This window comes from Panicum virgatum, chromosome 3K, assembly GCF_016808335.1.
Source record: "Panicum virgatum strain AP13 chromosome 3K, P.virgatum_v5, whole genome shotgun sequence".
Taxonomy (NCBI): domain Eukaryota; kingdom Viridiplantae; phylum Streptophyta; class Magnoliopsida; order Poales; family Poaceae; genus Panicum; species Panicum virgatum.
The window spans coordinates 18,942,372-18,965,303 of NC_053138.1; the positions used below are offsets into that span (position 1 = coordinate 18,942,372).

The window sequence follows — 22,932 nt, forward strand, 5'->3', positions numbered from 1 at the left end:
CTTCACTCTTCAGTGTCAAGTGTGAATTCAGTATAGACTGGAGTGCGCTTCACACTGGCCAATCCGGGCCGCCCGTGTGCGCACAGCCGCGCGGAACTAAATGCGGGCCCACATCCCGGACCTAACAGGGGACTTGAAAAGGCCCAGCTAATCTCCACCCTGTCCAATCACACAAATCCGGGACCGCTGGGGGGTGGGGTCGACGATCGAATTTCCTCGAAAATATTAATTGTAATTGATGGCATGCAGGATCCGGGTGGTGGTATAAAGCCGGCGTCCCTTGCGGCTTTCTGATGCGTCGCCTTCATTGGATCGATCTCGTCGTGAATCCAACCAGCTGCCGCCTCCGCCTCACAGTCCCACTGACTAGTAATAAGGAGGAGAGGAATGGGGCGGCGCGCGTGGCAGCTGGCCGCGGCGGCGGCTATCGTGGCCGTGCTCGGCGCGGCGGCGGTGCGGCCGGCCGGGGCGGCGCCGCAGGTGCCGTGCTACTTCATCTTCGGGGACTCGCTGGTGGACAACGGCAACAACAACTTCATCGTGTCGATGGCGCGCGCCAACTACCCGCCCTACGGGATCGACTTCGCCGGCGGGCCCTCCGGCCGCTTCAGCAACGGCCTCACCACCGTCGACGTCCTCGGTAAGCAGGACGCACCATGTGTTCTCGTGGCTGTCACTGGCAGCAGTGCAACCGTGTGCTCCGTAGCTAGCTAGTGAAGTACTTGCATATTTACTCTTGGCGTCCCCGCTCGGCCCGTGCAGCCAAGCTTCTGGGCTTCGACGACTACATCCCCCCGTTCGCCGGCGCAAGCAGCCAGCAGCTCCTCACCGGCGTCAACTTCGCCTCCGCCGCCGCCGGCATCCGGGAGGAGACCGGCCAGCAGTTGGTATATACCGCGTGCGCACGCATGCATTGTTCCCGATGATCGAGCGTGAGCCGTGAACTGACGAGAAATATAAATAAAATAAAAAAAATGGGACGCATGCAGGGCGGGCGCATCAGCTTCAGCGGGCAGGTGCGGAATTACCAGTCGGCGGTGCAGGAGCTGGTGAGCATCCTGGGCGACGAGGACTCGGCGGCGACGCACCTGAGCCGGTGCCTCTTCACGGTGGGCATGGGCAGCAACGACTACCTCAACAACTACTTCATGCCGGCCTTCTACAGCACGGGCAGCCGCTACACCCCGGAGCAGTACGCCGACGCGCTGGCCGCCGACTACGCCCGGCTCCTGCAGGCCATGTACGGCTACGGCGCCCGGAAGGTGGCGCTGATGGGCGTGGGGCAGGTCGGGTGCAGCCCCAGCGAGCTGGCGCAGCGGAGCCCCAGCGGCGTCGCCTGCGTCGAGGAGATCGACGGCGCCGTCCGGCTCTTCAACCGGCGGCTCGTCGGCCTCGTCGACCGCTTCAACGCGCTCCCCGGCGCGCACTTCACCTACGTCGACGTGTACGGCATCTTCGAGGACCTCATGCGCTCCCCCGGCGCGCACGGGCTCAGGGTCACCAACGCCGGGTGCTGCGGGGTGGGCAGGAACAACGGGCAGGTGACGTGCCTCCCGTTCCAGACGCCCTGCGCCAACCGCCACGAGTACCTCTTCTGGGACGCCTTCCACCCGACGGAGGCGGCCAACGTCCTCGTCGGCCAGCGGATATACAGCGCCAGGCTCGCCTCCGACGTCCACCCCGTCGACATCCGGACGCTCGCGCGGCTCTAGATCGAGCTGCAGGGCCAGGGCCCGCCGTGTCAGCCGCAGAGCTTATGTATATCGATCATATATAGGCTTCGGTTTCTTCTATCTGTGAATTAGTTGTGTGGGACAGATACATACCATCGTGTGGGCGTGACCCAAAAGGGTTCTTCTTGGGGTACGACGTGCACAGCGTATAGGCAAACTGCAAATTTATGGTACTCCATCCGTTCTAAATTATAAGTCATTCTAAAAATCTTGGAGAGTCAAATTTTTTCAAGTTTGATCAAATTTATATGACAAGATAATAACATTTATGATACCAATTAAGTATCATTAGATTTCTTGTTAGCTATATTTTCATATTGCACCTATTTGATGTCATAAATTTTTATATTTCTCTCTATAATTTTGGTCAAACTTTGAGATAGTTTGACTCTTCAAAATTCTTGGAATGACTTATAATTTGGAACGGAGGGAGTACCGTTTTCAAAGTGATGTGTAACTTTTTAAGTAGATTGGCATTTTGCCATTTGGGAAACCATGTACGGTTTGGTTGAGTAAACATCAGTTGTACTTGACTACTTGCATTCACTCGGGAAAAAAAAATCTAAGACCGGCTCGTGAAACGCGAAAACGACAGCGTGACAGCTCAACATGTGCCTTTTTTTTTGAGATTAGCTCAACATGTGCCTGGGACACGGCTGCGCTGTATCGGCAAGAAGTTCGTGCGATCGTGCCTTGGCGGCTTGGGGTTGGACCGTCGCTTCGACGGACAGGCCCATGCAGTTCCGCCTCACCGCCGCTGCCGCTCCGACCTCCGATCCGCCGCCGAGACGCTCCATCCCCTGAGGCCCTCCTCCCTCCGCAACTTCGGCCACCGGCGGCCCCGTTGCTTCGCGCGGCATGGCCGGGGAACGTGGTGGTACGGGCGTACGGCTCAACACAACGATGCCGATGCCACCAATCACTCTTGCCCACCCCGCTGCAACTGCGCGCTGCGGCAGGATGACTTCTTTTTTTCAGCAAATCGCCGATCACAATAAACACAAGGGCTAGATATAGATAGATAGAAAAACGCGCGACAATACTTTCAGGAAAAAAAAGAATCTTCGCTCCAAACCAGCCCCTCCCAACCAAAATTACCGAATGTTCAGGTTTCGCAAGGGTATGAACGAAGCCGCCTGCTTCATGGCATGGCACCCCAAAATTTATTACAGGTACTTCACATTCACTGACAGCCAAGACCCGTTAGAACCTTTTTTTGAGTCTTGGACGATGTACCCAGTGTACCAGCGTCTTTCTCCGGGGCCAGTAATGGTGTAACCGAATGCACAGGCCATGGATTTTCTTGGTACATGCCGCACGCACTCGGCTGAACTATGTGCTTCGCTCCAGGTTTCAGCTTCAGAGGCCTCACCACCCCGCTGGTAGGAGCTGACCAGATGGCATGGGATTCTCTGTTACCAAGTCGTAGATCCGCTGCCGGCTCCTCGTCGACGCAGATAGGCGTGTCTCGTGCCTGTGGATCCTTTTCTTCGGTAGTGTCAGGAAGGCATCATCCTTTTCTGCAGGTCTTTTATAGTTTCTCCTCACATGTTTCAGTCCCTCAGGCTTTGATCCCATCATAGTCCATCTCATGGTCTCTTCTTCAAATATTGCATTTGCAGAATTGCTTATTGGATAGGGTATCGGAACTGGTGGGTGCAAGGTGGTAATAGATCCATGAGGCGGTGCATAATCAGCATTGCAAGCTTGGGAAGGAATGACCGAAGGGGGCAATGGTCGGAGGGAGGTGAATTTCGTTTGAGTTGTCAATCCAGGACCATTCCGAACAGGATAACTTGATGCAAACGATGATACTGGGGGCCTCTGTGTCATTCTGTTAAACTGTTGAGGAAGATAACTAGGCACCTGTCTTTGTTCCATGAAGTCTCTGACGTTGTTCCTTCTATTTATAGATGACTCCGGTGCAAGAGTCTGAGAGTGCCTGCGGTGCATAGAACCAGACAGCATGTCTTCAGCGGTACTCTGAACTTGCTTTGCCATAACTGGCCGCTGATGTCCTGTCTCACCTTCATTGCACCAGCCCCCTGACCGAGCATACCGATTATTTGCTGTTGCTAGTTCAGGTTTCTGGTTGTGACTATTTCTTCTAAAACTACTAGTATCAAGCACAAAACTAGGTACAGCTGCTGGAACAAAAGGAAAATTTGATGGGTTTCCAGTGGACTCTCTCTCTCCATCTGAAATCCTACATGCTGAAGGGGGATCGACCAGTCCTCCATGGAACAGTTGTGGAAAAACGTTCATTCGTGTTCCCTGAAGGAACTGATCTTCAGTTTGGGTTTGTTTACTGGAACGTGGTGTTTTGTTATCCAGATCTCTATATTGTATGCCGCTAGTTCCAAGTGTAACTGTTTTCCCCATAAGGCGCATTGTTGTTTCGGTATTGTGTTGGGTGTTCTGCTCACTGTTCTGGCTTAGACAGAGGCTTTGCATCCCATGTAGCCGCTGCTGTGGATTATGATGCATTACGCATCCAGAGCAAAAACATTCCACCGGAAGCTCCTGTCGGTTGGTGCATGGATACTTGTTGCTGGGAATTCTATAGTAATGAATTTTTGTTCTTTCAGAACTTGGCAACTGTCTCAAATCCAATCCATATGCTGTTGGGGCTGCCGGAGTAAAACGAGTATATGCATGAAACACAGACTGATCTACTGAATAAATTTGTCGAGCGTGATGGTTGGGTCTCAGATTGACAGGATCCATGCCAGTACTAGGAGTGAAAATGGTTGGAATAGCTGAGGGACTGGAAGAACTATCCCCCAAGTACCGCCTCTTAAAAATTTCAACAGAATTCGGGGTGCCACCAGGATGAACCTTAACGAATTCACCTCGTGAATTAATAGGAAGGCCAAGATAGCCATCACCAAAGTGCATGTTCCTGCCTGCTGATACACAATCTGTGCCTTGTCCACCTGCTGGTTTATGTGATCCTATTGAGGAGCTTATGCTTCTCATCACATCTTTACTAGAACTAAGAAGCTCGGGATGAACTGTGCCCAAGTGATAATTAGCAACTGACCTCTCCTGCAATGTGCTTCTGCTCCTTTCATATAAACAAGAACTGGAAGGTTGTGACAGTGGACTCCTATCACCTGATATTGCCTTGGCTGTCAAACTAGAAGGAGCATATGATGCTTGCGATACCATATGGTTTCGTTCTCCAAGACACTCAACATCAGGACTTAAGTCATCGTCACTGTCTAGATGAGAGTTCACACCGTTGAAGTTTTGAAAGGGCACCTTTCGGGATAAGCATGCCAAACTAATGGAGTTCAGACAATTATTGCTGTTAGAGGTTTCAATGCAGTGATTCTGATCCACTGAAGTGCCCAAGATAGTCCTAGCTTTCAGTTTGGTGAGTGGGACAGCATGGTGAACACCAGCTGATACTACATTTTCAGATAAAGAGCTGGTATTCTCTACAGCACCTGATGTAGCATCTGCTTGTTGACAGACCAACTGTGGCTTATCTGTATTGCGGGGATCATGATCTTCCCGAGTGGATCGCGGGGATGTCTGTACTGATTGTGGTTGCTCTGTATTATCTTCAGGCAGATGGGCAGTCAATCTGAATATGTCAGTGCCAGCAGAAAAGGTAACATGATTTGATCTGTAAGAACTCGATTTACTCCTAGTATCTTTGTTATCCAGTACTGTGCTGAACCCTGCTTTTGACTGCTTCTTACAAATACTGTTTGTCATAGCCTTTTTGTGTCTTTCCAAAACTGTCTTTCTGTTTCCCTTCTTACTTTTTATGCCTAGTAAAACCGAGACCCCTTGATTTCCCTTTTTCTTGCTAAGAGAATTCTTGGGCTTACTCTTTCTTATGGAATGCTGAAACAACTGAGAAACGCTAATTGAGGTAGCTTTTACTCCGCTGCTTTTCTCCTGAAAATGAGAAAAAACACATGTATCACCTCTCTTGAAGTATACAACAAACATTAGCTAGACGATTTCTAGTGCATAGTGTATTTCTAGGAATCATTTAGACCTATCAAGAAAGTGGAGGCTTCCATTCCTTTCACCGTTCTATACAGTATATAAGCCGCATTACTTGGAAATATTAGAGGTACTGTGCCGACTGTGAGTATTCGCAATCAGTCAACCAAACTATGTCAGCACTTTGCAAAATCTTATGCATGCACAAGTCTATCTATGACATTCAGCAGGCATGAATAAAGCATATGATTTTTTTTAAAAGAAAATAGCGTTGAATAAAACAGTCTAACTCAGACCACAGGAAAATCAATGATGAAGGGTGATAATACACGAGATCAGTAGACACCACGGCCCACGGGTGAAGACTAAAGGGAAAAAAAGACGAGTAACCTGAAATTCCAAGTGCAGCTAGAAGGTGCTGGGAAATTTTTCTCACACCTAAGCTGCTTACAACAAAAAACCGGAAACAGCCAATAGTTGTAGTTTCAGTTACGTACCTGATTGCTATTCATCCACAAATTATATACCGTTGCGATAGTTGTTAGTCATTTGATCTACCTACTATCTAATGACGACAAAGCACACACCTACATTTTGGCTGGTCAGCAATTAACCAAAAGCAGGAATGGATGAACATAACAGTAGGGGAAAAGGAAGGAAGAACAGTTTCAAAGAGAAAACCCACTTCAAACCCATAAGTTTGAGCACTCAAACCTCAGTAAGAGCTTGTATTCAAGATAATGGCGGGCCCATTTTCTACTGTCTGCGCAATGATTCTTCTAGTGGCCACTGCATATACCTAACTATCCAGTACCCCACTACTCCCTCCACTAGTAGCACGCTATGAAGTCTCAAGGAGCCGTGAAGCTGTCCATTGTCAGCTGAACAATAAGATCTGCTCCGAATGATAAGCGACAAGCGTTCTATTGTGCCCGGTCGGGTCCCAAGAAATGCAAAGGGAAATCGATGCAATGTGTTACCTTTTCTTTCACATCGACCCCGGTCGTCGGGGCCTTCTTCTTCTTCTTCTTCTTGCTCCCAGCGCTCGCCTTAACCCTGACAGCGAGCGCCACCTTCTCCTTCCCGCTCCCCTTCCCATCCAGCTTCCTCTTGGCGGGCTTCCCCTTCCCGCACCCCTGGCCCCGTGCCACCCTCGGCACGGCGGCGAAGAGCTCGGCGACGGAGCGCTTCCGCCGCTTGGCCGCCATCCTCCTCTCCACCTCCCCCTCGTGGTCCTCCGCCGCCACGTCCTCCCACCACCTGAACCGCCGCACCTCCACCGGCGGCAGCGCCCCCGCGCCCCCGCAGAACGGCCAGCCCCCGCCCTCCGCCCGCGCCCGCGCCGCGTACTCCCTGCACCCGCCGAATGAAAAACAAGGGCACGAGGTGAGGCTAGGCACACGCAGCAGCGGCGGCGGGCGGCGGCATTGGTTGGAGGCGCAATGTGGCCGGGCCACTGGCGCGACGCAATGCAGTACCGGATGGAGAACGGCGCGCCGGCGGCCGCCATCTCGGGCCGCAGGAGAGCGGGCGAGGCGAGGGCCCGAGGGGGGGTGCCTGGCCTGCTCACTCGCTTCCCCGTGGCTCGGTTTCCCGCGTCGCGGCGCCGATGGCGACGAGAGAGAGGCCGTGTTTGGATGGAACCACGAAAATTTTTGCACTAAAAGACGAATGCCTGCATGCAGTACTAAATGAAGTCTATTTGTAAAACCTTTTTAGGAATAGGTATAAATTTTCGAGACGAATCTAATGAGCCAAGTTTCATCGTGATTAGCTACAGTGATGCTACAGTAACTGCGCTCAATTATCCTCTAATCGTGCGGTCAAAGGCCTCATTAGATAGAGCAACTGCTACAGTACCATAGTTATGGAGGTAATTTTGTAATTAGACTTTATTTAATACCCCTAATTAGTGGTCAAAGCATCGTTTCTCTCTCATTAAAACATTTTCACATCTAAACCAAACATGGCCAGAGAGCGAGGGGGGTGTTGACAGTTGACGGAGGCGCGCTGCTGAGCAAGGACGGGGGGGGGACCGGGGGAGGGCCTCCCGGGCTCCTGGCCTCGGCTCGTGCTACACTGCTACTGCTGCCCAGCAGGTATTATCCAGGAGGTTTTCGCAGTGATCCTTCCACTGTTGGGGCGCGGAGGCGTCACGCGCTCGATTTGCGTGGCGTGGCGTGGCGTGGGGCAGCCGGGCCTGATTGGTTTCCAGCATCAGCCTTGAGCCAGGCCCGCGGGGTGCAGTCTCGTCTGTTTGGTTACACGCCCGAGGTACTGAACTTGGCTCTGCAGATGCCAAAAAAACGCTCGCGAGCCTGGCTCCCGAGGAACGCGAAAATCGGCGGCGAGCCTGGCTGGGGCGGTGCAGGATGGGCGGTCAGCATGCGCGCAGACAGGTAAAAAGTAAGGCCCTGTTTAGTTCTAAAAATTTTCAAAAAATTTCGTCACATTGAATTTTTGGACACATATATGAAAAATTAAATATAGTTTAAAAAATAACTAATTACACAGTTTAGCTGGAAATGATGATACGAATCTTTTGAGCCTAATTAGTACATGATTGGATATTAATTACCAAATAAAAACGAAAATACTACAGTAGTCAAATCCAAAAAATTCACCAACTAAACACGCTCTAAGTGCTCGCGCTAGCTGTGCAGGTGTCCAAACAACTTCGCTAGCCGGCCTGGCTGTGTTTGGTTTTCGAGTAGTACTAGTAGCACAACTACTGTAGTTCACTTTGGCTACTAATTAGGTGTATTAAATTAAGGTAATTTACAAAACCAACTCCACAGCTCTGTGCTACTTCATGAGACGAATCTAATAAGGCCTTTGACTGTATGATTAGACGTTGTTTACTGTAGCTCTACTGTAGTTAATCGTGGATTAATTAGTATCATTAGATTCGTCGTGAAAAGTTATGTCCATGTATGAAAATATTTTGCAAATAAACTTCATTTAGTACTTCATGCATACAAAATTCTTTTTCGTGCTAGTAGTACTACTCTAAACCAAACAGGCCCCATGGCTTTACGCCGTGTGGGGGCCGCTGGGCCGGCAGAGTATAAAACCAGGCAGGCAGGCAGTACAAAACAGAGTCCCAGCCTAGCATGTTACGGTTTATTCCCTCTCATAAAATACTATTTATTTTACCAGTCAAATACTATTCATCCTACCAACCGAACAGGCCCGAAAAAACTCGCCACTTCCCCGCCCGCTTCTGGCCATTGATCAAAGCTCGGGCACGAGCATCCGTCCAAGTGCACGGGAGACCTGGGACGCCGAGTGACGAACTGGGAATGCTGGAGGATGCGGTGCCCTCATCCCAGATGGATGGTGACATCTACCACCAGACACGCCGAGTGACGAACTGGGAATGCTGGAGGATGCGGTGCCCTCATCCCAGATGGATGGTGACATCTACGACCAGACACGCATAGCAAGATTTGTCACGGGGTTTATTTTAGAAAGTTAGTACTCCTTCCATTTCAAAATATAGGTTGTTTTTGATTTTTTTAGATTCATAATATTTGCTATACATTTAGATATAATATATGTCTAGATACATAATAAAATATATGAATTTAAAAAAGTCAAAACTCTACCCAGAACGGAGGGAGTAGAGCCGATACCTACATCTGCTGTGGCAGAGCAACGGGAGGCCGGAGGTATACGCATGCTGCACGTCTGCCGTCCGGTCCGTCGTGTTTGATCATGTTATTTGATCATGCTTGCCCTTGACTAGATCCGTTAGTAAAATAGATATCACACCCTCACGCGCGGATCACCCCGTCAGGTTTCAGGTCATCATCCGCAGGCACATTAACAGCAATAAGAAAGGTTTTATTACAGGTCCCGCAGGTGATAAAGAAACATCCACATCTGACCTGCATATATCTGAGAAGGTTTGTGTCCCATTTCCGAGTATTTTCATCAACTCTCATTAATCACCTAGATACGAAATTTAAATGACACTGACACGCTGGTATATGAAACCGTGAACTGGAACTTTGCTTTCGAAGACTAGTTCTATTCATCAATTCAAATATCTAAGAAAGACGTTCATTGGGACGAAATTCACTGTAGCAATTTTCAACCGAAGATTAGAAGGACTAAACATGATCTAATTATAAAACTAATTATACGAATGGACGGAAAATTACGAGACGAATCTATTAAACCTAATTAATTCGTCATTAAAGATTATTTATTGTAGCATGACAATGTCTAATCATCATCCAAATAGACTTAAAAGATTCGTCTCACAATTACATCCGGAGGTTATGAAATAATTTTTATCAGTTAGCCACATTTATAATACTCCTAATTAGTGATCAAACATTTGAAGTTAAAAATTTTGAGATAAACACACCCGGGAACGACCTCGCTAACCTCCTGGAGTCCTAGTCCTCTTTTTGTGGCACGTGGAAAGCACGTGATGCCGAGCGCCCTTGTCCACCCCGACAGAAGCTGCCTTGCCGGCCGCCTGCGTGGTCCGAGGAACACCAAGCCGCCTTCAACCAGGAAACGGCTTTCCCAACTTGCGCGGAGGCGCCTCCCTTTCCACAGTCACAAGTGAACAAGAACTGCGCACGAGATCGCGGTGCCCATGTCCGAGAAAGAAAGAATCAGGTGACAGGGGGCCGGTTACATTACATAGCACGCCCGGCAGCAGATACTGTCGTGGACGCCGCTGCCGCTTTGCTCGGCAATAATGTGGAGGCATCGCCATCGCACATGCCTGACAGCCACAGGAAGAAGGATTCTTCAGGGGGTTAGCAGAGCCAGTGAAACTAAAGCTAGATGTAGCAGATTCGCCCAAATTAAACCGAGTTAAGTATGCTAAATATCATCTTAATAAATAATCAAGTTACCACGCACTTAAAACGGTGTAATCCGACAGTCCGTCGGGTAATTCCCGATTAAACTATTGTACTCCAGGATCACATTTGCACTAGAAGTCTCGCACGAAAACGAGCACAGGTGATACAAACATACAAAAAATTTCAAATTAATTTACAACACTAGTTTTACATAAAAGTTTGAGTACAAACTACAGAGTTCAAACGCAGCGGAAATGAAAATAGAGTTCGAAATACAATACCGTAACTACAAACGACGATACAAGGTGAGCTTCACATCCTGCCCATCGATGTGATGCCAACCTGCCCGAGCTTCACGGGGAAGATGAGACCCACTCGACGGTCCACCCAGGAGGAAGCGTTTGTCAAATCCAGGACGTACAGACCTCCTCGAATTCAACGGGGACACAACCTGCTCAGAAGGGTTACAACAATAACCTTGAGTATACTAATACTCCGCAAGGTTTATCCGACTATAGTATATACTTAGCCGACTCCTAAGCATGCAGACTTTTGGCTCTGGGGTTTATCTTGCTGAAAATTTACTAATACTGCATTCTTACTTTCAATATTTTAGCTCCATTTAGTTTTAACAATTATCAACAAGATTTGCCTGAACAGCTAGAACACACATGGTTGATCTCATTATCTTTTAGAAAACAAAAGACATCTGATGCTCCCTTTCGAAACTTATCTCAAACCTTTACTACGATGTGACGAAGTGACCAAGGTTCTCTTAACCGAACCGAGAGAGATGGCGAATCGATCTGATTTAACCTTGTAAGGTGGACCTAACTCACACAACACGCGTCAACCCCGTCGGGTCACACATGTCAACCATTCAACTATTTACCCCGACGTCTGAATCACGTCTGCCAAAACCCGGGTGAAGGGCCCCTCACAGCGAACTCCCAGAGAACCTGGAGATGACACACAAACCGACACCCGCCATCATATCACTCCCAGAGTAGCAGGTCGCGATTCAAAGTATCGTTGCAAATCAGATAATTAGTTTACCAGTTTCGACTACCTCCTACTTCCGGCATGTGGTTAATACTGTTCAAACTTGGTCAGCACAGTCAACAATGGTACGGTCCTCAATCGACACAGGCGGAGGCTACTTTCCATCCCTTTCATATCCAGATTCAACTCATCTCCGTCCGGTCTCTATTTTTCTTTACTCATCAACTCATTTTCAAGCCATTTGCCAAGGAATCAAGATCCTAAATCTCGCGAGTGACAGTAATCACTCGACTTTTACCGAGATTCTACTTAGCAAAGCATTTCTAACGATACCTGTACACTAGCATAGACTCACCGGTACCTAGGGAGAACATGCATATTAGGGTTCCATACAACTCCTAGAACGTAAATGCACAAATACTTAAATAAACCATTGAATACTCAAATTAGGGGTTATGCTCCGGGACTTGTCTTGCAGGTCAGCGGGGTTAGCGTCTTCTTCTAGAACTGGCTCGACGATCACTTTGGCTTGCGGTTCCCCTGTTTGCTGCTTCTGGGTCGGCTCGGAAACCAGCTCGTAGACGGCTTCGTTCATGACGTCTACACGTATGGAAAGATGTCATGCAACAATTAAAACATTGCAATGAAATGATACAAGCTACTCACGGTGCAATGCGAGGTAACTAAAAAGAAAGACATGACTAGTATCAATTACCACTGATCAACAAAATACTGAAAAGCACAAACACATAAAAGGATTTACTTAACAACAAAAGGAAAAGCTGCAGTTAGGAACGAAATAAATGCAAAAACATAGCTTGCAGACATAACATAGCAACACAATTTTTACCAGCATGTGAATATACTGATATACATGCAAGAAAATTTATTAATATTTACTGCAAAAAGGAATCATTTACTTTGCCCCTAGCCACAATAAATCGAGCATAAAAAGATTTGCAACATACACAAAGCTTCTACACCTGAAAATTTTTCATTGTACCTGAAAATTTTTCAGTGAACTACACGTGCAAAGAGTAAGCTATTGCATAAATTTTATAATTTTTAGAGCCACCGAACAACAGATATTTAATAAACAAGCTTAAGCACAAACTAAAATTTTTTGCAGGGGCAAAACTAACATTTAACATGCATGAACATTTTTCCTCTGAAGATCTTGATTTAAGCAAACTAACAAAATTTACTTTACAATTTTAGCATTTTTCTACATTTTTCTACAAATTCACAAAGTTTTCAGCCATTTAAACAATAAAAGAAAAACCCTAAACCCTAAACAGGGGCCGACAGCCAGGCCCCACATGCCAGCGGGAGCCCAGCCCAGCCCCGTGCACTGCTCTGCCCACGCCGTGGCCATGGCGGTGGCCACGGGCAGGCACGGCGGCGGCGGCGGCGCTCCCGCCAGCCCGAGGCTTGCTGGCGGCACGGCCTGTCCCACCCGTAGCCAGGGAAGCCCGGCGGAGCCGGCGCACGCGGCGGCGCGGCAGGGCCCGCGCGCAGAGCAGCCTGCGGCTGTGCAGGGCGCGCATGGCGGTGGTGCGCTCCGTTCTCGCCGGCGCGGGGCAGGGCGACGGCGGGGCGCGCGGTAGCAGCGGACATCCACGGTGGCGGTGCTCCGGCGTCGGTGGTGTGGGAATCGGACGGGGAAAGGGACGGGGAGGATGAGGGGCTCGCGGGGAAGCTCACCGTGGCCTTGATTTGGGTGGAGGGAGGCCGGAAGGTGGGGCTCGACGGGAGGGGGTGGGGCTCCGACGGAGCTGCAATGGCGGCCGGCGATGGCGGGCAGGATTCCGGCCGGGAAACGGCACGGCCGAGCTCGGGGAATGGTGGAGGAGGTTCGGGGCGAGGCGAGGCAGTTGGGGGCGCGCGGAATCGGAGTGGGACGGCGAGGGGGTGGCCGGCGTAGGGCCCGGCGGCAGCTCTGCTCGAGCTCGGCTCGACCCGCGCGCGAGGAAGAAGAAGGGGAGGGGGAGCAATGATTGGCGGCGTGCGAGGATCGCCGGTGCTGCATCGCGTGGAGGTCGCCGGCGGTGTGCCGGTCGCCGGCATGGGCTCACGTACGAGCACAGTAACGAGCAGGGGAAAACAGTGAGCACATTTGACTAATTTTGACTCGACTTTGACCAATTGAAACTTAAAATTTCATATAGAAACTTGAAATTTGGCCACAATAGAAGTTGTAGAGGAAGAGAAGGTCTACAACTTTGATTTTGGGCGAAACTTGATTTGAGGCTCGGATCATGGAGAAAAATGTGGTCGAACATAGCTAAGTTGATAAACACTATGCATGTTTAATTAACGCTAATGACAAGGTTGAACCCCTAATTAGCAAATTAAGCTCATGATTAGTGCTCTCATTAACACTGAGGTGTTACACTAGGCAAGACAAGAGTGCAGGAGGTAGCTGAAGCCTGCGATGGCCTGGCCAGAATCAAGTGCAGGCGTGCAAAACCTTCTGAGCACAGGAGAGGATTAGAAGGTGAGACTTGAGAATATATTGTCCACCCAGTAAAAAAAAGAACAGGAGGATAAAAGGACCGCCCGAAATATTCTCTGATCGCGCGCGCCTTTCCCCACCATTTTTCGTTTTCTCCGGGAAAGAGATGCTCCTCCTTTCACATGCTCCAAAGTTACCGAGGGCTGGGGAGCCTCGGTTCGTTTCAGCATCCGGGAAAGCAAATCTGATATTATGCCCGTCACTCGACCACAGCCACGGTAAAAAAAAAAAGACTAAAAGCGTGCGTCCAAAAGTTAACCTAGGATAAGGGATAGTGGTAAAAAAAACTTCACCCATGTGAAGGTGGTACAACAGGATTCTACTTGGATAGCGCATGGACAAACTGAATCCTTATCGTCAGATGGAGAAAAGTGGACTCCGTTAGAGACCGGAGAGCCAACACACACACACACACACACACACACACACACACACACACACACACACACACACACACACACACACACTCCTGAAGAAACAACGGAAGGAACCCACCAAATAACCAGGATCAAATTTACATGTTTGGCTGAACTTCGCACTAAACAAAACGGTGGCTTCAAGAATATGCAACCAAAAGAGCACACCAAAAAAAGGAAGCACCTAGTATCAAAGTTGCACAGGGCAAAATAAATGGTTTTGATCAGCAAATAGATTAGAAATATAGCACAAAGGGTGGCTGCTATCCGCTGAATGTTGGAGACCATGCTAGGAAGACGTTTTCTCTTGTCTGTCAAGCTCTATGGTGGTTCGATCTGCTAAGTCGTGCTAGAATTTCCTCTGTAGCTTTGCTTTGGGCCTGCGTGCCCCTGAGTTTGGCGCTCACAGTACACTACCCCTCCCTCCCTCTTTCTTTGAACCTAAACTTCTTGTAATTTCGTTACTCTTGGGTAATGAAATCAGGGCGCATGCTCGGTTTAGAAGAAAAAAAATATAGCACAAAGTCATATCCCTTCCACGATGACAACTACAATCGTCAGCACCAGTAGAAGATGTTGCCGTTGTAAATGATGTTAACGCACCCAGGCATTGAGTTTGTTGAGCATACGTGTTTGGGTATGCGCCCTTGGATTTCTGTTGCATATTCAGCTCCTCCACAGCTGCTATTGCTGTTTTCTTGATTTACCCTATTGGTTCAGGATGTTCTGTGATGGTATGCACTTTGGAATATCTGGTACTTTCAACTTTATGATTGTATTCGAGGCAGAGCTCAACATCCTTGTGCATCCATTTGCAGGGATGCTGCAGCACAGGGAGTAACTGCCATGGCTCAGGTATCTCAAAATTCTGAGAGGTGAATAAGACAGCCTCCCTCAACTCCTATATAAATAGTTCATACTCAGACTGCAACTTCCCCCAGGTCCATAGAGAGGTAGTTCAGAGCTCTAGCAAGAGCAACAGCCAATATCATTAACCGAGATATTTTATCAAATATATTTCACCAATGGATCCTTTGGTTGTGGCTCATGTCATACGTGATGTGTTGGATCCCTTTACACCAACCGTTCCACTCAGAATAACATACAACAATAGGCTACTTCTGGCAGGTGCTGAGCTGAAGCCATCTGCGGTTTTAAGTAAACCACGAGTTGATCTTGGTGGCAGTGACATGAGGGTTTTCTACACCCTGGTGAGCTAAGTGATTTGAAGATAGTAGATACTACCAAGTAGAATAGTGTATGCCAGTCCTTTTGTTATTAAACAAATATAAAAGTACTATGCACTTTGCAGAATATTTATCAGTACCATTCTGAATAAATTTATAGGAACAAAAGGCCTTAAAGTTTGCAGTAAATCTCAAACACGTCTATATGCTAACATGCTTGTCTTGATCTGAAGGTACTGATCGACCCGGATGCCCCAAGTCCGAGCCATCCCTCTCTAAGGGAGTACTTGCATTGGTAAACCAAGTGCAACATGCTCCACTCTTTCAAGATTTGGTTCTTTTTAGTTTGCCTTATTATGATATTGCTTTGTTCTTGTGTAGGATGGTGGTAGATATTCCAGAAACAACTAGCGTCAGCTTTGGTACGAATGCACATAGTGATTTGTCATTCCATTTCATTTCAGATGAATTTTGCAGCTGTGGAGTAAATCTTTTCTCAGGCCAGTTGACTACCACTGAACTGATGCAGATTAGGATGCAATTGATACAAGAAATCAGCAACCATAAACCAAATGCTAGACAAACTTGTTAGTTGAAAGTACTATGTCAACTTAGTGCTTACATGATACAATGGGAACCGACAAAATATAGCATGCATAATAACAACACAAAGGCCACTAATTTATATAGTAACATAATGAAGCAATCAGGTAGGATTCAATTTCGATCTAGCCCATCATAAGAATCAGGATGTCTTAACATTGAAGATGAGCATCCATTTAATAACGTAAACTGGCATAAATATGCTTAATAAAGCATCACTTCATCCTTTAATTGGTTGGTAACCTTGAGGACACATTTCAGCAGAGCTAGGAAATGCAAGTAGTTTACTGTATACTTTTATTTACACTTGTCATATTGAAGTTCTGAATTGGGACTTTGAAATAAAAAGATATTTAGAATAAGACAGCCCCTATATTTGTCTTAAACAAGCAGGCCTATCTCTTAGAGACTTATGTCTGTTTAAAAAGAGTAAACAACATTATAAACGGCATTGTTTCCCACCCAGTTTAATGCTCCTTAAACTCTTGAGTGCATAACATCGGGATGCTCTTGCAGGCAAAGAGCTAGTATTTTATGAGAGACCAGAGCCAAGATCTGGCATCCACAGGATGGTATTTGGGCTGTTCCGGCAACTTGGCAGGGACACAGTTTTTGCACCAGAAATGCGCCACAACTTCAACTGCAGAAGCTTTGCACGGCAATATCACCTCAATATTGCCGCTGCCACATATTTCAACTGTCAAAGGGAAGCTGGGTCGGGCGGAAGAAGGTTTAGGGATGAGTAGAGACCATAGACCGCTGCATGGTCACACTGGAGAAATATCATCAATAATGTGCCCTATATTGAACGGCAATGCACCACTTCTATATGCTGCATGGTATGTATTGTAAGCTATTATTGTATTGACTTGAGGGATTGAGAGCTTAATCTCTTAATGGAATATTGCCCAGTTACTAGTAATATATCATGATTTAATCGGACGGTATTCTCTAACGTGATACCAATACAGCTTCAAGCTCTTACAAGAGTACCTGCTTTTCTCAACAGGTATTAACAAACCCAGAACAACCTAAATCATCCAAAATATGTTTCAAGGTGTCGGATACAATGATTAGGGGCACCCTAATCAGGGGACTAAAATCGTCCTAAAAACGCAAACACATGCTGGTCAATCGGGCTCACGAAGCCCTACAGCCTCCTTCCAAGCTGGAAGAAAGGAAAGGACTCAAAGAAGCCCAACACGCGGCCCACGAACTCAGTGCGGCCCGTCCGCACCCCCCTCGAACCCGCGGGGTGATCTCCGCCTCGCTCGAGGGCTCCCCGCCGAAGCCCTCGACCGCGCCCTGCGCCTCAGCCTCACTCGAGGGTAGCGAGCCTGCCCTCGAGAAAGCGGATCGTCTACGCCCTAAGGAACTAAGCAGCCGGACCCCTGGGGTCCGACGCCATCTCACCGGACCAACGGTCCCAGACCCGCTTCCCGCTCGGGGACGGGTCCGCTGTCACCACGAGTCATAGAGGTGGAAATGCTCAGCACCTATGGCCACGGATCCGGACCCCCGCAGATGGGTCCGGGACCTCCACATGCCATCCGGACCCCCGCAGATGGGTCCGGGACCTCCACGTGCCTATCCAGACCCCTGTGAGCTCTCGGCTCAGCTAGCTGCTCGGGAGGGGTCCGGAATCGCCACGTGTCACGCGGACGCGGGCGCGGGCACAAGCCTTCCGCTGGAAGCTCCCTCACCCATCCGTATTAAGTGCGAGTGGTTGAGGCGTGGTCTTCTGCCGCTGGGCAAGGCCACCCCTCGACAGAAAGGACAAACAGTCCTTCCGCCCACCGCCCGCCGTACAGAGGCATTGAATTTCAACCACTCCTCTGCAGCATCCGGGTCAGACGGCGTCAGGCCATCTCTCCGCACAGCAACAGCACCCGGAGTCCCGTCCGCCAACTCCGGTCACTGCTCCCCGGCACTGTGGCGACACTGTGGGAACCTGCGACGCCATGCAAGACGTGCTCAGCACTGCTCCAGCTACTATACTGTCAACTCCCCATGCCTCCATCGTACTTTCCCTTCCGCAGAGCCCCCAAACAGCATGGGCACGACCCTCGGAAGCGGCTCCGGCCTTGACCAGGACAAGACCCTGGCCTGCAGGACCTTTGGAACGCCGCCACGCCACGCCTGGAGGACGGTACCACCCACAGCAACGACCACGCCGCCCGCTGGAGCCGCCAGGACGCCGGCGCGATCCCCGCAAGACCAAGGACGACTGCCACGCCCGGCACCATACCCCACAGTGTACTTCCCACAGTGCTCGAACACTGCACCCTCGCGATTCGGGGAGAAGACGACGACTTCCACGATCCCCTATGCATGTACACCGTCCCTCCTTGTGTCTATAAAAGGAGGCGGGCGTTCCCTTAAAAGGGTCGGCCCATTCGGTAGAACACAACGCTCAGCACTACTAGCAGAGCACATACGCTCCTTGAACCCCGATATTGGCACTCGCCTCAATCAACTCCCCCTCTAGCAGAGACTTGAGAGCTTCCCTTCCTCTCTCGCCTCGCTTGTACCCCCTACTACAGGCACCTCCGGTGCAGGATAGTACAGTGCTCTCGCACACCCCTTTGCTGGACGTACGGCCCCACGGCCGGAACCAGGATAAACCCGTGCGTTACTGTGTTGCCTCTTGCATCAACATCTGGGACGAGGAACACGCAGCAGCATCATCACTGGTTGGGTCCGGACCGCCGGGTCAGGACACCGACACAAGGAAAACCAAAGATGCAAACATAACAGATTTACATTATTCCAAACTTCAATCAGAAGTACACTTATTCCAATTGAAAGTGGTGCCGGTGATATGAACCAGGTGCTTAGAAAGTAAACAGCAAAGGCGAAGCATTACTTATTCGCAAACTTGACTTACAGCAGAATCACCATGGAGAGGAAACTAATCACTTCTTTTCGAGATGGCACACCTCCACCAACTCCCATGACTCCAAGCTTTTATCCGTGGTATCCGTTCTATAGAGTGCAAGCTCAGAAATCTCGAACTCCAATCCACATATATCCTTGTCCAGCTCCTCTACCTTCTTCCTTGCCTCCTCCTTCTCCTCATCTGTCAGGTCTCCATATAAGAGGCTGACGTGCGGCATGTATGCTGCAATTGTACAACCAAGTGCAAATAGTCACTACCATGTGATTTTTCAGGAACAGAACTCAACTAGTACACTCACGAGTCTTTCTCTTGTAACCGAAGTGGCCACAGCAGTGATCGCTCGCTGCCACCACCTGAGAAAATTCAGAGAATTTTGAATTAAGAAAACCAAATCATTCCAAAGCATACTGCACCAGCATTTCGTCCGGGTTTCAGAACCAAGTCCGAAATTCTGACCAAATCAAACTTGAATCCACGACCACTGGCGCCTCACTCGCGAAACTAGGCAATCGCTGCAAGGAGATGAGGAGAAGAGATGCTAACCTTGGGGGTGGGCTCGAGGAGAAGGTAGACGCACTGGTAGAAGAAGCTGCCGCGGGCGACCCCCGTGACCCGGGCGGTGTAGGGCTGGACGCCGGCGGCGGCGGTGCGGAGCACCTCGATGGCTGCCGATCGGCGGCTGCGGAAGTCTCCGACGACGGTTGCGTGCGGCTCGAAGGCGGGGCCACCGTGCGCGGCGCGGAGGCCCTCCATGATGCGGCGGAGGCGGTCGCGGACGGGCGCCGGCGGGAGAGCCCACACGGAGTACACCTCCTCCGGCGACTGGTCGGTGGGGTCCATGCGGGCTGAGACTGACCGGCGGTGAGGTCGCAGCAGGAGACGGGGGAGCGGGGTCAGGCGCGGCGAATGGCAAGGTGGGGAGCGCGGGGAGGGCGCAAGCGCAGTGGAAGAATATGCTCTGCCGCCGACCCGCCGAGGAGAAGAAGCATCGCGGCGCGCGAGGGGGAAGCGCTGCTGTCGCTACGGTGTTTCGCACAGATGAGTCACTGGCCGGTGGGTCAAACCCCGGGGCCACTTCTCGCGGGCCCACTGTCAGTGAAATTCTCTAGACACACTCTGATTAGTAGACAACCAACCTGATTAAGAATGACTAATCCAGTCTGGATCAGTGGATCTAGGTCTAGTGCAACACGCAAACTCGAATAAAATGCGAGGCATTTGACTTCAGGAATATCAAATCCAGTCTCGCATGTTTTGCGGTGCCAATGGAACAAATACAAGGCAAACAATGTCCATGCCACATGGTAACACCTCAACTTGATTAGTTGAGTACCCCTCAGATTCAGAAGATAACCTTTCAGTGAGGTCGAACCCGGACAACATGTAATTTTTAAGACAACATGACAATAACAGACTTGCAATGCAATACCATCTCATTGAAGTATTGAATACAATTAGTTGACCTAAGAAATGCAATGGGGATTCATATCAAGTTACATGTATAATGAGTTGTCAAATTAATAAAGAGTGAGGATAGTACACAAATCCACCTTTTCATTCGTAAGGATTGGATTGGATTGGATTAATCCCAACTACAGAAATACTTAAAAAAACTACAGAAATATGACACTAGACAGGGTGTCAGGTATCCACCATCATTTAGTAGACATCTCATTGATATTAAAGGTCCCTTTTTTTGCAATACCATTTCAGAATCCCAAACCTCACGTATCCTCCATTATTGAGTAAATTAGCTATCGCAAATAAAATCCTAAAGAACATTCTTTTTACAATGACTAGTTCAAAATCATGGGACTCACACTGCCAGTTGCATTATACGTAAAAGAGTGTAAGATCATCTAATGCTTGTCCTCCTTGGGTGCAGCATCTTTCTTGACAGCTTGCGACTCCAATTCCTTTACTGAAGATTGCTCAGTAGATCTGTTGTAAATTGAACATAAATGAGATTGCTGTAACGCAAACATACATGGACCAAATGTAATGCTCAAGGGAATGCTTGCGATCTCGACAGAGCTTCAAAGCAGGAGAAAAACCTTCTTTTTATCTATTGTTCTTTACCCTTGCCTGTTGTTTCATTTGTTCTTGCATCAAAATCTATTGTTTCTACTCTTCACCTGAGTCCAAGGCTTCAAGTTATTTTATCCCTCTTGATTTTCTGGTCAGATGGTGTGAAATCGTGTGGGATTTTTATGCATCTAATAATCTGTTCTAATGCACACACATTTCTTCTCTAGTTCTCTGAAAACCTCTTATCCATCCCTCCCATTCCTTCAATCTTCACTATGCAGAACATTCTCTTTCGGCTCTAGTTTTGAATAATCTGTTCTAATGCACACACATTTCTTCTCTGAAAACTTCTTACCCCCCCCCCCCCCTCCCATTCCTTCAATCTTCACTATGCAGAACATTCTCTTTTGGCTCTAGTTTTGAATTGCGCTTTGCACATTACATTGTGCATGGCCAACACACCAAACATTGCAGCAAGTTTCTCTATAATCAACATAAATCAAACAAATCCAGATTTCTGTCATTCCATTTGCAGTCCTAGTGTTTCAAGTCACTTTAGCCTTCGCGATTTCATTGTGAACCAAACGCCCATCTAGTCCCACTCTTTCTTCTTATTGTTTTTTTTTTTGAAAAAAAGCTCATCTACTCCCACACCAACCGGGCTCCATTGTACTTGTAGTTCAGTCAAGCAGATGAAACTAAAATTACAGCATAACTGTTTTTTTTTTACCATTTCCATCCAGGACCTAGCCTATGTGAGATCCAATCCGAGCGGGTCCAGTCACCAAATCAGCAGCGACGCCGGCGAACTGGAACCGGAGACAGATAGGTACAAGCAAGAGCCGAGAAGGTAAAGGGGACCGTACTTGACGGCGGCGGCGGACTCCTCCTCGAGCCAGTTGCGGATGTGGCGCACGTTGCGGCGGAACATGGTGGCCGACTGCTTGACGTCTTTCCGCAGCAGCATCACCGCCGCGCCCACCCCCACCACCGTGAGGATGAAGTTGGTGAGCGCCATCGCCCGCGCGCAGCTCCCCGCTCGCCTCTCCCACGATCCAAAACCCTAGCGGAGGCGGAGGAGGAGACCAAAGCAAATGGCACGGTACCAGTCGACGGGGAAGAGCTGCTAGCTAGTCCGCAGGCCGTGGGATGCCAAATGGGCTGCAAAGAAGGCCCAGTCTCCGTTCTCGGCCCATCCATGTTCAGGCCCATCTACCTGCACTCTGTGTTCCGTAGTGCAGTGTGCAGAAAATTCTCCGCGGCCGCCGACAACGGCCACCGCCCACCAGCCATCCACCATCCATGGGCTCATCATCCTCTCATCCGCTCGGGCCATGCCGATCTCAATCTGGGCGATTTTTTATTTTTATATTTTTCAATTTCGTTTTTTACAAAAATATATTTTTGTTTTCGAAATTTACAGGAATATACCCCGGCCGCTCCGCTGTCGGGCGGCAGTGGCTTTGCTGCAAAAAAGTATCGTGGAAAATTTGCGCCCGGACCGTTGGAGGACCGGTCGCCCGGCAGCGGGGCGGCCGGCCCCCTAGGCTGCCCGGCTGCGGGGCGACCGCCTCCCCCTCTACTATAAGGGTTTGGCTGCCACCCCACCCCTCATTTGCCTCACTAAAAATCCAGAAAAAAAGAAAAGAGAGGAGGGAGGGAGAGGAGGGGTGAGGAAGAGCGTAGTTTTGAAGCAGGCTTCGACAGCTGCGAGCTCCGCGTCGAAAAGCGAAGCGAGCCGCGCTAGCACGCTACTCTTC

General features: G+C 49.2%; 5 protein-coding genes across 5 annotated transcripts; 2 read left to right on the forward strand and 3 right to left on the reverse strand.

The window, feature by feature from the left end:
- Positions 1-294: 294 nt before the first annotated feature.
- Positions 295-2,250, forward strand: LOC120698107 (GDSL esterase/lipase At5g45670-like). The gene is made up of 3 exons (XM_039981595.1): positions 295-640; positions 763-887; positions 990-2,250. Exons 1-3 carry the CDS (start codon positions 388-390, stop codon positions 1,710-1,712), a joined length of 1,101 nt encoding a protein of 366 aa, XP_039837529.1. The 5' UTR covers positions 295-387; the 3' UTR covers positions 1,713-2,250.
- A 714-nt stretch (positions 2,251-2,964) lies between these two features.
- On the reverse strand, positions 2,965-13,071 carry LOC120700684. Its single transcript, XM_039984929.1, has 3 exons — positions 12,981-13,071; positions 6,677-7,371; positions 2,965-5,645 (listed from the first exon to the last, which is right to left on the reverse strand). Exons 1-3 carry the CDS (start codon positions 13,069-13,071, stop codon positions 3,102-3,104), a joined length of 3,330 nt encoding a protein of 1,109 aa, XP_039840863.1. The 3' UTR covers positions 2,965-3,101.
- A 2,323-nt stretch (positions 13,072-15,394) lies between these two features.
- Positions 15,395-19,174, forward strand: LOC120698109 (protein HEADING DATE 3A-like). Its single transcript, XM_039981597.1, has 5 exons — positions 15,395-15,666; positions 15,876-15,937; positions 16,024-16,064; positions 16,762-17,302; positions 18,977-19,174. Exons 1-4 carry the CDS (start codon positions 15,481-15,483, stop codon positions 16,989-16,991), a joined length of 519 nt encoding a protein of 172 aa, XP_039837531.1. The 5' UTR covers positions 15,395-15,480; the 3' UTR covers positions 16,992-17,302; positions 18,977-19,174.
- Positions 18,973-20,154, reverse strand: LOC120698108 (cyclic phosphodiesterase-like). The gene is made up of 3 exons (XM_039981596.1): positions 19,688-20,154; positions 19,443-19,497; positions 18,973-19,366 (listed from the first exon to the last, which is right to left on the reverse strand). The coding sequence occupies exons 1-3, from the start codon at positions 19,982-19,984 to the stop codon at positions 19,161-19,163; spliced, it is 558 nt and encodes a 185-aa protein (XP_039837530.1). The 5' UTR covers positions 19,985-20,154; the 3' UTR covers positions 18,973-19,160.
- Positions 20,155-20,602: 448 nt separating this feature from the next.
- Positions 20,603-22,292, reverse strand: LOC120698110. Its single transcript, XM_039981598.1, has 2 exons — positions 22,039-22,292; positions 20,603-21,085 (listed from the first exon to the last, which is right to left on the reverse strand). Exons 1-2 carry the CDS (start codon positions 22,188-22,190, stop codon positions 21,004-21,006), a joined length of 234 nt encoding a protein of 77 aa, XP_039837532.1. The 5' UTR covers positions 22,191-22,292; the 3' UTR covers positions 20,603-21,003.
- Positions 22,293-22,932: the final 640 nt, after the last annotated feature.

Coding starts and splice junctions, on each gene's coding strand:
- LOC120698107 (XM_039981595.1), top strand. CDS start 388: ATGGGGCGGCGCGCGTGGCAGCTGGCCGCGGCGGCGGCTATCGTGGCC. Junction 641..762: donor CACCACCGTCGACGTCCTCG/GTAAGCAGGACG, acceptor CGGCCCGTGCAG/CCAAGCTTCTGGGCTTCGAC. Junction 888..989: donor AGGAGACCGGCCAGCAGTTG/GTATATACCGCG, acceptor GGACGCATGCAG/GGCGGGCGCATCAGCTTCAG.
- LOC120698109 (XM_039981597.1), top strand. CDS start 15,481: ATGGATCCTTTGGTTGTGGCTCATGTCATACGTGATGTGTTGGATCCC. Junction 15,667..15,875: donor TGAGGGTTTTCTACACCCTG/GTGAGCTAAGTG, acceptor CTTGATCTGAAG/GTACTGATCGACCCGGATGC. Junction 15,938..16,023: donor CTAAGGGAGTACTTGCATTG/GTAAACCAAGTG, acceptor GTTCTTGTGTAG/GATGGTGGTAGATATTCCAG.
- LOC120700684 (XM_039984929.1), bottom strand. CDS start 13,071: ATGCGCGCCCTGCACAGCCGCAGGCTGCTCTGCGCGCGGGCCCTGCCG. Junction 7,372..12,980: donor CCGGGCTTCCCTGGCTACGG/GTGGGACAGGCC, acceptor TACTGCATGCAG/GCATTCGTCTTTTAGTGCAA. Junction 5,646..6,676: donor GGGTCGATGTGAAAGAAAAG/GTAACACATTGC, acceptor TCTCATTTTCAG/GAGAAAAGCAGCGGAGTAAA.
- LOC120698108 (XM_039981596.1), bottom strand. CDS start 19,984: ATGGACCCCACCGACCAGTCGCCGGAGGAGGTGTACTCCGTGTGGGCT. Junction 19,498..19,687: donor TCCTCGAGCCCACCCCCAAG/GTTAGCATCTCT, acceptor GAATTTTCTCAG/GTGGTGGCAGCGAGCGATCA. Junction 19,367..19,442: donor CGGTTACAAGAGAAAGACTC/GTGAGTGTACTA, acceptor GTACAATTGCAG/CATACATGCCGCACGTCAGC.
- LOC120698110 (XM_039981598.1), bottom strand. CDS start 22,190: ATGGCGCTCACCAACTTCATCCTCACGGTGGTGGGGGTGGGCGCGGCG. Junction 21,086..22,038: donor GAGTCCGCCGCCGCCGTCAA/GTACGGTCCCCT, acceptor AATTTACAACAG/ATCTACTGAGCAATCTTCAG.